We start from the raw sequence: 15,123 nt of genomic DNA on the forward strand, positions 1-15,123 counted from the left end.
CCCTTCCCAAGCATTGCACAGAGGAATCTTCCTTTTTTACTAATTCTCCTTCTCCCCAACTTTTCCTAGGGTGCCCAGATTCCCAGTTACATTCCTTTAGAACATCTCTGTCCAGTGGGGAGAAGGTTGGGGGAGGGAGTCATAGTGAATTTCTGCATGAATGAAAGAACACTGATAAGGTGGAGCAAAAGCTAGGGTCCAGATGAGCACACAGAAAGATGAGAGATCTTCCTTTTAGGAACCATTTGAAGGAAGTGAGGATGTATATCCAGAAGAAGGGATGACTTGTATAGGGAGTAGAGGGGCACAAGAGTTGTCTTCTTATATAGGAAGGGCTGTGAGACAGAAAAAGCCCAAATGTATTCCAGGCACAGGGAAGAAGTTTTTAAATTTATCATGGGGGGCTTCTAGATTCCACAGTGTATAAAGCAACAGCTCTGGATTCAGGAGGACCTGAGTTTAAATCTGGTCTCAGGCACTTGACACTTGCTAGCTGTGTGATCCTGGGCACTTAATCCTCATTGCCCCACAAAAATTTTAAAAAATTATCATAGGGATTGACTTCTTAGGAAGGAACACTGCCCTAACCTTCAAGAGATTGCTCAGAAGGTAACAAGTGTGCCTTAGTGGAGCAGTGATAGATTTACTGTAGATGGCATTCTGGCTTCTAGTAGGATTTCCCCTAATCTTTCTCTGAGAATGGAAATCAGAGGAATGCCCATCAACTGGGGAATGGCTACACAAGCTGTGGCATATGACGCGATGGGATATTATTGGGCTATAATAAGTGACAAGTAGGATGATTTCAGAATGGCCTGGAAAGACTTGCATGAACTGATGTGTAGTGAAGTGAGCAGAACCCAGAGAATGTTGTGCATAGAGACAGCAATATTGTTTGATGAAGAACTGTGAATGACTTGACTATTCTCAACAATACAATGATCCAAGATAAACCCAAAGGACTATTGATGAAATATACTATCCACTGCCAAAGAAAGAACCAATATTGAAGAAACACATATGATTTTTTCATATGCTATTTTTCACTTTCTTTCATTTTTTTCTTTTATTCAAGTTTTCTTGAACAAAATAACTAATCTGGTAATGTTTTACATAATTGTATATGTATAACCCATAACTGATTGCTTACTGCCACAGGGAGGGGGAAGAGGAGGGAGGGAAGGAGAGATAAAAATTGGAATTCAAAACTATAAATAAGAATTCCTTACTTAAAAAAAAGATACCTCCCTGCATTCCTTTGCAGAGGTGGTAGGTCCAAGGGTGTGGAAAATTGCATATATTTTCAGATTTTTTTTTCTGTTTGGGCAAACTGAGTGAAGTGACTTGCCCAGGGTCACATAGCTAGTAAGTGTCTGAGGCCAGATTTGAACTTGGTCTTCCTGACTCTAAGTCTCTATCTACTGTATCACTTAGCTAGAGTTTAAGAGAAATCCAGATTGTTATCCTTCCAAGGAGCAGATCTCCACTTCATCCTCAAGTTCATGCTGGAACTTTTAGTCCCCAGGTCCAGTATCATAATGATTCCACCACTCACCTTCCATCATAACCATCCCACTCACCTCCTTACTGTTGGAGTGCCTGTCCAGTCTGCCCATAACTTTTGCCCAAAAGTTACCCTGCTGAATTTCTCCCCTAAAGCTGCTTAGTACACCCAGCATGTTGAGGTCTCAGACCATCTTTCACTGCAGGGTGCCACACATCCATCTCATGTCCACTCTGCTGCCCCTTATTCCTCCTCCCTGGATTTGCTCTGTGGGAAAGGAACAGAGTGTGGTTAGGACACACTCTCCTCTATACTCTTCTATCACCTCCTCTCTCCTTTCCTCTTCTGTAGTGTTGCTTGATGTGCCTGACCCATGAGAGTACCACCTCTCTTCTGCCCCACAGCTGAGCATCCCTCTACCTCATTGCTTCCCTCCCTCTCCATCTCCATTCCAGGGGTTGTCTGAAACATAAGGCCCAACCACTGAACTATATTCTACTGTATCCCCCTCCTGATGGTTTTGTTATTATTTTGTTAACTGTATGTTGGAAGTCTTCTACTCATTTCCTGAGCCCCCCCCTTCTGCCTATAGGGTTTGCTCCTCTGCTGCCTCACTTTTGACACCCCCCACACACACACAACTCCCATCATCTCACTCACTCAGCCTCCCCCCCACCCCGAGGGGACACAGTGCAGTTGGGAAATGGGCAGTTGGGCACCTCTGTGTTGCCAGCCATAATCTATAGGCAGCATATACCCTCATCTCTCCTTCAGGAGATTGTTTGACTTTAAAGATGACATCAGAGGGGCAGCTAGGTAGCACAGTGGATAAAGCACCACTGGCCCTGGATTCAGAAGTTCCTGAGTTCAAATCCATCCTCAGACACTTGACACTTACTGGCTGTGTGACCCTGGGCAAGCCACTTAACCCCCATTTCCCTAAAAAAAAAAAAAAAAAAAAAAAAAAAAGATGACATCAGACTTTTCTGCATTCATCTAACCATACCATTGCCTTCTTTCCTGAATGAATGAATAAATGAATGAACAAAAAACTAATTTATCACAGGCTTATTAGTGTGAAGCTCTGGGCTAGGCACCAGAGTTATAAGAACAAAAGTGAGGCAGTCTTCATTCTCAATTAACCTCATTTCAGTGAGTGAGTTAATGGAGATAGGAAAGTAGAGGCTAGGGAAGGGAGTTTTATTCTGTGAAGTCTCAGGGATAGTGAGTGGGGCCATAGGGCAGTTGGTTGTCACAGCCAAAAGTAATAGTAGTATTGAGTTGACTGAGGTGCCTAGACCAAGAGGGGAAAGAGGACTGAGGGATGCATTAAATATAGTTTCAGGGCACATGGCAAGAAGACAGCTGAGTAAATGGTGAGATAGGACATGAAGCCTAATCAGTCCTGAGTCAGATTAAATACAAGGGGCTTTGTGACTGTGTAATTACTCTGGCCTCAGTCAGAATATCTTGGTCCAAAGAAAGAATTTCCAAAGCTGAATATATTAATTCCCCCTAGGCAGGGGATCTGAAGACCTACCATTCTGGAGGGGGCTACTGCTGGACAGATGGCAAGATGTTGTCTCCTTGAGATTTTAGGACTAGGAAGAGACTTAACTCTTGCTACTCTCACACCTTTGTTCCTCACTTCTCAGTGGCTACCCAGGAAATCTTCCCTTTTCACCCATTCTCCTCCCCAACTTTGTCCTGGGTGCAAGGATTCCCACTTCCTACTTTGGAAAGCTGACAGAATATCCCTCTCCCCTGGAGATCAGGTTGGGCAAGGGTTACTAAGTTCTACATTATTGAAAGGGGGCTGGCAAGCTGGAGTAAGTTCCAGGCAAGAGATGACTTGGATAGGAAGTGGAGGATCACAAGAGTTGCCTGCTTTATCTCTCTCTCTCTCTCTCCCTATCTCCCTATCTATCTCCCTACCTACCTACCTTTCCATTCATTCATCCACCCACCTATATACCATCCATCCATCCATCTATTCTTCATTCCTTTTTTTCTCTCTTTCTTTCATCTATGTATCTATCTATGAAATCATTTATGTATATCTATGAAAGTATCTATGTAGCTATTCATCTTCCTTATTTTCCTTCTTTCTCTTTCATCTCTGAATCTATCAATTGATCAATTTTGAAATATCATTTTAAAGAAGAATTAGATTGGCTTGCTGGTCCCCAGTGGGTAGAAGCAGTTTTTAGGTAAATATAGGGAATGACTTCTAAGGAAAGAGAATTGTTTGAACTCAGTAGGTAACAAGTTCCCTCTTGGTGGAGGAGTTTAAATGGGAAATATTGTGATGTGCCTCTCTTGCAGGGGAATTGCAGTTTCTAGTATGGGTGAGTTTCCTTAAATGGCTTCTGAGGGCCCTTTAGACTCTGAGATTCTAGGTCTTTAGAATTCTTTAGAATTCTAGAACAAGGGAGCAGCTAGGTGGCACAGTGGATAAAGCAGCAGCCCTGGATTCAAGAGGACTTGAATTTAAATCCAGCCTCAGACATTTGACACTTACTAGCTGTGTGACCCTGGGTGAGCCACTTAACCCTCATTGCCCCACCAAAAAAAAACCCCAAAGCCCCCAAAAAACCACCAACAACAACAATAAGAATTCTAGAACAGTAGAGGCCTGGAAATGAAGTACATGGTAAATACGGTAGCTTTGAAGTAAATGTGGCTGGGAGTTGGAACACTGGGGGCAGGATTGGGGAGCTTTCTCATCCTGTTCCTAGTTGGTTTGCCTCTCATCTAAGCCAGGAAGGATGACAACCATGAGTGTTTTGCCTTCTCCAAGTGCCTGCTGTCCCCTCCACCTCTCACCTCCCACCTCCCACCCTAGAAGCTGTGGCCTCCCTATATATTCACAAGAAAACACAGTTGTCATGTTTTATAAACAAAAATATATTTTCTGTGGCAATTCAATAGTCATAGTGTAGCATTGCTTCCCATAAAATCACAATACCACAAGTTTATGTGTACACATACACATAAATGTATATATGAAATAAAGACAAAAAAAATTGTCACATAAAGTTAAACATTAATAACTTAAATAAGACAAAACATATTTAAATTATAACAAAATGTTGCTGAGAGCAGCTTTGGGAGGTGTGAGGGAAATAAATTATTCTTCAACCCTGCTTTGGCCTGTGGTCAGGCTGGAGGGAGGAGAAAGTGTCAGGAGGCTTTCTGGACTCTGAGTCTTGGCATTCTTTTTGTCCAGGTGGTTTTTGATGTCCTGGACCCACTGTTCCTTGGGGTTAGTGCAGATCTGGAAGCCACGTCTGGTCAGAAAGCTGTGGAAAGATGAATGTTTGTTGAGTGGTTTTGTGCAGCCCAAGAGGGTAATATGTTCTGCCCTAAGCATCTCTCTCAGAATCCTGACCCTTCTAGAAACTGGGATGGGAAACCCAGAGAGTGGCCAAAGGGGCAAAGCCAGATGTTGGCTTTCAGACTTTTATATCAGAGCAAGTATGACTAAGCTTTCTGAATAAGCACTAGATTGGGAGTCAGGAACCTGGATCTTGGCACCAGCTCTGCCACAAACTATCTTGGGAAAAATACTTCACCTCTCTGGGCCTTCATTTCCTCCTTTGTCAAGTGAGGAGACTGGACTAGATGTTTGGACACTAGCACTTCTTCCTTCTTTGGCATTCTATGCTTCCAGGATAATGTCCTATGTTTGAGTTAATATCAGTCAAATTGATATCAATGTTTGTGGTGTTTAGTCTTTTCATAACTAGTATTAATAGCTCCAGCAAGGAAATCAAGTTTCATGTTTGACCACAGAGGGGTCTGAAGGTGTGAGGTTGCCATATTTCCATTCCCCCAACCCCATCTGTCAAACCTAATTTCTGTCTCCCTTGGTACCTTAGTTCCATAGCAAATGGCCAGTGTAGCAACATCTGGTGAACTTACATCAAACCTTCCTTGGAACATCTGTTGCTGGTGTTCTCGTAGCTCACCACAAACTTTAAAGGAATTTTCTTAGTGGTGAAATCAAAGCAGCAAGTAGTTGGGGTGCTGGGACCATCTGAAAGAAGATGAAGAAAGGAAGAATGGTTAAGAAAGTTTCCTAAAATTTCCTTTCCCTTTCCCTTCCCTTCCTTTCCCTTTCCCTTTCCCTTTCCCTTTCCCTTTCCCTTCCCTTCCCTTCCCTTCCCTTCCCTTCCCTTCCCTTCCCTTCCCTTCCCTTCCCTTCCCTTTCCTTTCCTTTCCTTCTTACCATGAGTATTTCAAGAAAAGAAACAGAAAAAAGAGAAAGTATGGGGCCCAAGTTTCTTATACAATTTCAATCACCTTTTTCTAATGCAAGAGGGGATCTCGGAATAAGGCTGAGGGTATTTTATATGAAAATATTTTGCATGATCTGTGACCCATTGTAAGTTATTTAAACCACATGCCTTAGTTTACCCACCAATGAAATGGGGAGGTTTCATAATAATAGCATCACATCATAACCTGAAAACTTTCTTGGAGCTTCTACTCATTAAAAGTATTTGGGATGAATTGAGCTTTGGAGGTTTGGCACCTCAGGTTTCTGTCACTTAGCATCTACAAATAGGTACTATTTAGGAAATGTCACTCTGACCTTCTTGCCCCACCCCACCCCAAGCCACTGTCCATGGTAGCTGTGCTGAAGCAGAAGATAGCCCTTTAACTCATACACTGTCAAGCTAGTTTAATGTCAGGTTAAAGTTCTAAGCCTCCAAACAAATTTCTTCCAAGGGTTCTTGCCCAGTTCTAGAAATATTTTTGCCACACAGCAGGGAGTTTGTCCTAACCCATTATTTTAGGGGCTGTTGGGATGGTAGCTAAGTTGAGTATCTGTTCTTGAGAAAGACACTGATAACATGAAATGATAGAAAGGTCTTTGAACTGGGACTAGACCCCAGCTCTGCCAGTAACTAGCTCTGGGTGACCTTGGATAAGTCTCTGCTCCTCAGGTTTACCTCCTACCAAATTAAAGGACATCATCTGATAAATGATGAAAACACAGAGATAAGAGGATGTCCCATGCCTCCCTGCATGGGAGTGAGAAAAGGACCAAGGACACTTACCAGGTGCGGCATAAACCTGACAGCAGAGGGCAGCAATGATGAGGACCAGGGACAGAAGAGTGCAGGAGACCTTCATGGTGCTGTCAGGGAGGAGGCAGACCTCAGGATCAGGATCAGCAGCTTCCAAGTTTCTGCCTCACTGAGTGTCTGCCTCTCTTCTTCTCCCTTTTATTGGAGAAGGAAAGGGATGAGGGGGTAGGCGGGTCCCCCTCACTTGGAGATGTCATGAGGAAGGAATGGTGATGAGCCTCCTAAATCTGCTGAGTACACAGCAGGAGCCTGGGGAGTTTGCCAGGAAGTGAGAGAGGGAAGCTGTGGCCTATGACTCTGAATTATTTCCATTTTGGTTCTGAGACAATAGGGCTGTAAGGGGCATAGCCATGTCAAAGCTTACCACAGGAAGTGAGCTATTCTCCAGAGCCCAGCTTTCCCTGAATTCAGAGATCTTCCCCCAGGAAAGGAAGAGAGCAGAGAAACCAACTTGAGGAAGGGATGAATGGTGATATTCAAAAGTCTTTCAATGATTCCAAGGTTTGGAGCAAAAGCAACCTAAGTTTTTTCAATCTTAATAGTATTTTTTTCCAGTTACATGTAAAGATAATTTTCAACATCCTTTTTTTTAAAGATTTTGAGTCCCAAGTTTTTCTCCTTCCCTCTCTTCCCTTCCCCTTCCACAAGAGAGCAACCAATCCAATATAAGTTATATATTCACAATCATGTTTCACATGTTTTTACATTAGTCATGTTGTGAAAGAAGAATTGGGACAAAAGAGGAAAACCATAAAAAAAAAAACCAAAGTGAAAATAGTATGGTTTAATCTGCATTCAGATTTCACAGTTCTTTTTCTGGATGTGGAGAGCATTTTCCATCATAATTCTTTTGGGATTGTCTCAGATCATTATATTGCTGAGGCGAGCCAAGCCTATCACAGTAAATCATCACACAACATTGCTGTTATTGTGTATAATGTTCTCCTGGTTCTGCCCACTTTGTTTAGCATCAGTCTACTTAAATCTTTCCAGGATTTTCTGAAACCTACCTGCTCTTCATTTCTTACAGCACAATAGTATTCCATTACATTCATATACCACAACTTGTCCAGTCATTCCACAATTGGTGGGCATCCACTTAATTTCCAATTCTTTGCCACCACAAAGAGAGCTGCTATAAATGTTTTTGTACGTGTAGGTCCTTTTTACTTTTTTATGATCTCATTGGGATACAGACCTAGTAATGGTATTGCTGGGTCAAACAGTATAATGGTTTTATAGACCTTTGGACATGGTTCCAAATTGCTCTCCAAAATGGTTGGATCAGTTCACAGATCTATCAACAATGCACTAGTATTCCAATTTTTCCCACATCTTCTCCAACGTTTATCATTTTCTTTTTCTGTCATATTAGCCAATCTGCTATCTGTGAGGTGGGACCTCAGAGTTGTTTTAATTTACATTTCTCCAATACGTAGTGATTGAGAAGATTTTTTCCATATGGCTATAGATAGCTTTGATTTCTTCATCTGAAAACTGACTGTTCATATCCTCTGACCATTTCTTAATTGGGGAATGACTTGTATTCTTATATATTTGATTCGGTTAAGATCAGACTAGTTTTTAAGGAGAGAGGAGAGGGAAGGAGGCTTTCTCCAAGTAAGATTATGTCTCCTAGTAAGACTGTCCATAGCCCTCTTTGCCAGGTCTCCAGGTTAATGATGGGGAATGGACTAATGGAACAGAGTTCCCTTTTCTTCCCCAAACAGGCTTCTTCCAGGAGAAAATTCAGAAGATTAATGAGAGGGAAATGTGAACAAGAACCTGCTGATAGAAGCTCATAACATCAGGAGTTAATGCTTTATTCATTGGGTACTAGGGAGTCCAGAATATTTTTAAGCTAAGGAGTAATGCAATCAGAATGGCAGGTCTGGGATGCACTACATTTCCACCCTGTTATACTCTTCCCCTTCTAGTCTCTGCATTACACTTAAATTGGATTTCTTACTCTATTCTCTTGCATTTTTATGCCTTTGATCGGGAGGCAGTGTGCTCTAAAAAAAACCAAAAAACAAACCTGAAGTCATAAGACCTTCTTTCAAAATCTGAATCAGCCACTTACTAGATGTTTGATCTCCCCTTAAGAGGCCTTGGTTTCCTTGGTAAAAATAAGGAAACTGGACTAGCAAAGCTTGCAGTTTCCTTCCAGCTCTAACATTCTATTTTTTATGGCACAAGCACTTCATAGAGGGGGAATTAATATTTATATAAGGTGCAGTGAGCTCCCAAGGCCAGGAGGAAGGTAGGAGTGGGGAAAAACTTCTTATGGTTCCCCAAGTCTCTATCCTTGGCCCCCATCTCTTCTCTCTATATACTATTTTACTTGGCAATCTCACCAACCTTTAAGGATTCAACTATCATCTCTAAGCAGATGACTCACAGGTCTGTTTATCTACTCCTAACCTCCATCCTGACCATAAGTCTTGTATCTCCAACTGACTGTTGGACATCCTCAAATGGATGTCCCATAGAAATCTTAAACTAACCATATCCAAAATTGAATTAATTACCCCACCTAACCCCCAACCCCGAACTCTCCTCTATTCCAGACTTCCCTATTGCCATCAGAAGTACTGTCTTGTTCCCAGGTATCCAGACATCTGGTATCAGTATCCAGGCATGATCCCTGAGGCCCTATTCTCTCTCATAACATCCCCCATCCCATATAAAATCTATTGCAGTTCCCGATTGATACTGCCTTGCCAACATCTCATGTACATGGCCCCTTCTCTTGTCTAACACTGTCACCATCTTGGTACAGGCCTTCAGCACCTCATGCCTGGACTATTGCAATAGCCTGATGCTTGCTCTCCCTGCCTCAAGTCTCTTCCTACTCCGGTCCATTTTCCACATTGCTGCCAAATTTAGTGCCAATAGTCTAACCATGTCAGTCTCTTACACTAGCAACTCCAGTGGCTCTCTATTACCTCTCTGATGAAATATAAAACCTTCAGTAGCCTACTTCCTCCCTATCTTTTCAGTCTTTTTACACATCAATCTCTACTTACTCCATGATCCTGTAACACTGTCATCTTTGCTGTGTCTCACACAAGATGCTCCATCTCCTGACTCCATGCATTTTTACTGGCTGATACTGGTCCATGGCTGGAATATTCTTTCTCCTTCTCTCTGATTTCCCTAGCTATCATCAAGTCTCACCTAAAACCCTACTTTCTGTAAACAGTATTTCCTGATGTCCTTTCCCCATGCTAATGTCTTCCTGCTGAGATTATGTTCAGTGTACCCTGCATGGATCTTGTATGAGCATAGTGATTTGTGTGTTATCTTAATAGAATTTATGCTCCCTGAGGGCAAGGACAATGTGTTAGTCTTCCTTTAGAAAGTACTCAACAGATGCTTATGGACTTGGCCCATTGAATTCTCTGCCCCAAGATGATTTCATCATCATTCATATCAGCTTACTGACACTGAGTGCTGACTGCTTACCCAGAAGTATCTGCCAGTTCAGATTCTCTCTCCACCAGTGATAGCACTTATAACCAAGTGTTCAGGGAGGCAAGCTATTGAAGTTTCCACCTGTTCTTCTTCCTTCCCTGAGCTTCCTCAGGAAAAGGAGCTTAGTTGACACTGAGAGCATACCACAGATCTTAAAGTCCGCCATATTACATAGAGTGTGGATCCAGCTGTCTCAAGTAACCATTTAATGAGACGAACAGAACCTATTTTTTGTCGGTGCAACATTCATTGTTAAAGGGACTGCAGAAATTGAAACACATCTAGGATCCCCAAAGATTTCCTTCTAAACCCTAAGGATTTCTTCCATTTAGAAGGATGTAGTAGCATCTTTTGGTGACACCATTAGGCTTTCAGCCAAGGTGGTTCTGGCTGTTATGGAAATAGTGTAGTGTGGTGGAAAGAGAATTCTATTTAGAGTTAAGAGGATCAGAATACAAATTCTGGAATTCCTACTTCTTAGGAACCATATGACCCCTGACAAGTCACTCCCCTCCTCTGGTCCTTGTCTTTGTCACCTATAAACCGAAGAGGTTGGACTAGGTTATTTCTAAGATTCTGAAATTCTAGATATTGGAGGGTACATGGGACCTAGAGGAAAAGTTTTGTAACCTTAGTCTACAGTTAAGATAATGGAATTAATAATAGTCCTCTAGCAATTCTCTGGGTCATCAAGCCCATCCTCCTGATTTTTCAGATGAGGAAATCAAGGCACAGAGTGGTTAAATGATTTGTGCTGGAACATACAACTGGCAAATTCTTGTTGCAAGATTTGAATTTAGGGCTTTCTGACTCCAATTCAGTGACCAATATATTCATGATAGTAGAAGTACCATGCTTCTGAGGGTTGAGTGAATTATTGTCCTGAAGTAAAAACCACCAAATATTACTGAATTTCAGACAAAGCCTTCATCACACAGAAGTTTATCCCACAAAGAGGGATTCCTGTAGTGGGAGGTGATTAAACTAGACCAAATAGAAACAGGGGCCACTGTACCTATGGATCCCTATGGATTACATATTTACTCACATTTCTTTTGTTAATTGCCTTATTTTTTGTTGTTAAATATTCCCAATTGCATTCTAACCTGGTTTGGGCCACACTTCAGAGCATTGTGGGACCCCTGTGGTCCAAGGCTATGCGTTTGACATTTCTGGAAAGTATTGTGAGGGAAGTACTGTGGAAATGTGAAAGGACTGTTATTTTCAATTTATGGTCTTATTTGCTGACCACACATTGACTGTTGGAATGAGCTTGGAGAAAGTGGTTGGGTGAGACAAGACAGGGGATTAGATCATTGGAGCTCCAGACCTTCAGACAACCAGTTCCATTCTCTAGCATGTGAACATCTCCAAGAAAGCATATGGGACTGGGAGATTATTTGCATGTGGCTCTTCTGTTTTGGTCACTTATGATAAAATAGACTAAAGTAAATCTTGAGTCTCTTTGTGCTCAGAACCAAGAGATTACAAATCCAACCAGAGAAGAAAGCAATTGCAGTGAACGTAGAACCTTGGGGTAATGGATCACCTTTGTGAATGGAGAAACACTGCTCTACTCAAAGCCCTGGACTGGAAGTTAGGAGACCTGGGTTACAATTTCATTTCTGCTATTTGTTGTATGACTTTGGGCAAGTCAATCACCTCTGACCTTCAATTTGCTCCTCTGTGAAAGGTTTGGATTGGATTTATTCATTTCCAAGGCTACTTGGCTTTTCCCCTTGGCATCCCTTAGTTCAACTCAACAAACATTTCTTGAAGTTTTTCTGCATAAGGCATTATTCTGGGTTGTATGGGTGCACAGATGAAATCGGCTAGTCTCTAGGATCAAGGTGTTGATAGGGAAGATATGACAAGTATACAGGTAAGCATCATACACAGTTGGAAGTAATCAGGGCAAAGAAAGGATTCAGATAACATGCTCTGGATACGTCTTAGGAAGGAGAGAATGTTTTCAGCTGGGAATATGGTGCTCAGGCAAGATTGTGCATAAGAGGTGGTTTTTCAGTTGACACTCTTAGGAAGAGAGGGATTCCCTCAGGCAGATGCAAGGAAGGAGGGCAGTTCAGATACAAGGGTAAGTCCATGGAGGCTGGATGTGTTGAGATGAATTCATACTATCTCTCATATGTATATCCTTCTCTCTTCTGTCACTACCACCACCATGGTATAGGCCTTTATCACCTCATGCCTGGACTGTTAGACTAGTCTGTTGGAGGAACATCTAGGTAGTGCAGTGGATAAAGCACCAGCCCTGGATTCAGGAGGACTTGGGTTCAAATCTGGCCTCAGACACTTGACACTTACTAGCTGTGTGACCCTGGGAAAGTCACTTAACCCTCATAGCCCTTCAAACAAGAAAAAAAAGAAGAGTCTGTTGGTTGGTCTCCTAGCCTCTAGTCTCTCCATACTCTTGTCTCTCCTCCACTCAGGTGTCCAATCAATCTTCTTAAACATAGGTCTGACCATGTCATCCCTCCCCTGTGTCCTATTGTCTCCAGGATCAAAAGTTTAATATCCTCCATTGAATTTTTAAGGCCATCCATAACGTGACCTCTTCTTACCTTCCTCCTTCTTCTTCTTCATCCCCCATGTGCTCTGTGATCTCGTGACATCACCCTTCTTTCTCTTCCTTGCAAATGACATGCTATCTATCTCACAACCCTAACCTTGGAAGTGTCTCCCTTCTCTTCTTTGCCTCCTGATTTTCTTCAGGTCTCAGCTAAAATCCCATCTTCTATAAGAAGCCCTTCCCAATCCTCCTTAATTTTAATGCCTTCCTTCTGATATTACCCCCAATTTACCCTGTATGCATCCTGTTTGTACATAGCCATTTGAAGGTTGTGTCCTGTGGGAACCTTGAGAAGAGGGGCTATCCTTGCCTTTTCTCTGTTTCCCTAGTGCTTAGAAAAGTAGCTGGCACATAGTAGGCACTTCATAAATGCTAGTTGACTGACTGATGGTGTGGTATATAGAGGTCTGGGCTTGGGGCTAAAAACACCTGAGTTGGATCCTGCCTCATACTGTTGCTGTCCCTATAACCTGGGCAATCACCTCTCTAAATCTTAGATCCCTATCTAGAAAATGGAGATGATAGCATTTGTCTCACATAATTCTAGTCATGATGGATCAAATGAGATAATACATGTAAAGCACTTGGGAACTTTAAGGATTTATATAAATGTGAACTGTGATAAATTGAGAACCATGAAATCCAAATCAGCATTTGACTGACAAAAGGCCCCTGGGACATCTGAGCCAGAGGACCATCTTATTTTAATGGAGACTTCAGAGAATTTGGTCAGGGAATGACTTTGTTTTGCAATCTCTCTCCTTGAGTTTCACTTTTGAATATGGAGGCTAGAAACCTTCCTGTAAGTACTTAGAATGAAACCTCATGACTTGAAAGTTTGGCAGCCTTCCTGGCCTTTCTCCAGCAGACTGGGCAGCTTTTCTCTTTCTTCTCTCTCAGTTGCTTCTTCATGGGAGGACAGATGGTGGAAGTGGTTCTGAATATTTTTTTTAGTAAGGCAATTTGGATTAAGTTACTTGCCCAGGGTCACACCGGTAGTAAGTATTAAGGGTCTGAGGCCGGGTTTGAACTCAGGCACTCCTGACTCCAGGGCCGGTGCTCTATCCACTGTACCACCTAGCTGCCCCCTGAATAATTTTAAGGGACATAGACTAGATGCTCAGAAGCATCTGCAGCATTTGCTCTACTAACAATTTAATTTATTTTTCTTTTAAAAATATAACTGGATTCTGCTTACTTCTCTTGACATGGGTTCCTATAAATCTTCCCATGCATTTCTGAGTCCTTCATATTCATTATTTCTCATGGCAATTCATATTCCACTAATTCTATACCATAATCTGGTTATCAATCTCCTGGTTGATGGGCATCCATTTTCTTTACATTTCTTTGCCATTACAAAATGTACTGCTACCAATATTTTGGCATATATCAGATCTTTCTTTCTTTTTCCCTTTGACCTCTAGACTTTTGGCTAATAATGTATTTAAATGTATTGATATCATCTGTTTTTACATTACCTTTACTTCCCATATCTCTCTCCACTTCCTCAGCCAAACTCCTTAAAAAAGCTATCTGTAATTATTGACTCATTTCCTCTTTTCTCACTTTCTTCTAAACCTCCTGAAATCTGACTTCCGACCTCCTCACCCAACTGAAACTTCTCTCTGCAAAAGTCACCAAGATTCTCTTAATTGACATATCATATGCTCTGCCTCCTTACCCCCAGTCCTCATCCTTCCTGACCTCTCTGCAGCTGCTGACTTCCTAATCCTCCTCTATTTGCACTCTCCTTTGGACTTTCATGACATTGTTCCTTCTTTGTTCTTCTCCTACCTATCAGGGCATTCTGTCTCAGTCTCTTTTGCTGGTTCATCATCAACCTTATGTCCTCCTAATTGTAGGTGTATCCCCAAGACTTTATCAGGACCCCTCTTCTCTTTCTTTATACTATCTCACTTGGTGATCAGCTCCCATGCATCTGATTATCACCTCTATGAAGATGACTCTTTAATTTACAGACTTAGCCCAAGTCTTTCTTCTGCCATGCAGTCCTCCATCACCAATTGCCTCCTGGCTATCTTGAGCTGAGTGTCCTCTCTTCATTTCAAACTCAACATATTCAAAACACAACTTATTAGCTTTCTGCTAACAACCTACCACTCTTCTGAAGTTACCAGTCACTGTTGAGTGGACCACCATTCTTCCAGGCAGCTGGGCTTACAAGCTTGGTACTGTCTTTGACTCTCCACTCTCCCTCTTCACATAGATCCAAGCTGTTACCATGGCAATTCTACCTTCACCCCATATTTTATAGATATAGTCACACTGCCAGCATTATAGCTCAAATCCTTATCTTCTCTCCCCTGGACTATCGTAATCACCTCTTAATTGGTCTCCCTGATTCAAGTTTCTCCTTGCCTCACTTTCAACTTCCATATAGTTGAACAAAGGGATTATCCTAAAGGACTCACCTGAACATTCCACTCCCCTAA

The 15,123-nt window shown here is 42.0% G+C and overlaps 1 protein-coding gene across 1 annotated transcript in view; it reads right to left on the reverse strand.

Moving 5' to 3' along the window:
• Positions 1-4,572: 4,572 nt before the first annotated feature.
• LOC122726697 (C-C motif chemokine 4-like) overlaps positions 4,573-15,123 on the reverse strand; it is a 28,463-nt gene continuing 17,912 nt past the window's right edge. Inside the window, exons 3-5 of the mRNA XM_043964563.1 lie at positions 6,571-6,735; positions 5,429-5,543; positions 4,573-4,806 (exon numbers count right to left, since the gene is read on the reverse strand). Coding sequence (XP_043820498.1) covers positions 4,635-4,806; positions 5,429-5,543; positions 6,571-6,646 — 363 coding nt within the window. The 5' untranslated portion in view covers positions 6,647-6,735 and the 3' untranslated portion in view covers positions 4,573-4,634. The remainder of the gene's footprint in view (positions 4,807-5,428; positions 5,544-6,570; positions 6,736-15,123) is intronic.

Source organism: Dromiciops gliroides, chromosome 4 (genome assembly GCF_019393635.1).
Source record: "Dromiciops gliroides isolate mDroGli1 chromosome 4, mDroGli1.pri, whole genome shotgun sequence".
NCBI classification, from domain to species: Eukaryota; Metazoa; Chordata; class Mammalia; order Microbiotheria; family Microbiotheriidae; genus Dromiciops; species Dromiciops gliroides.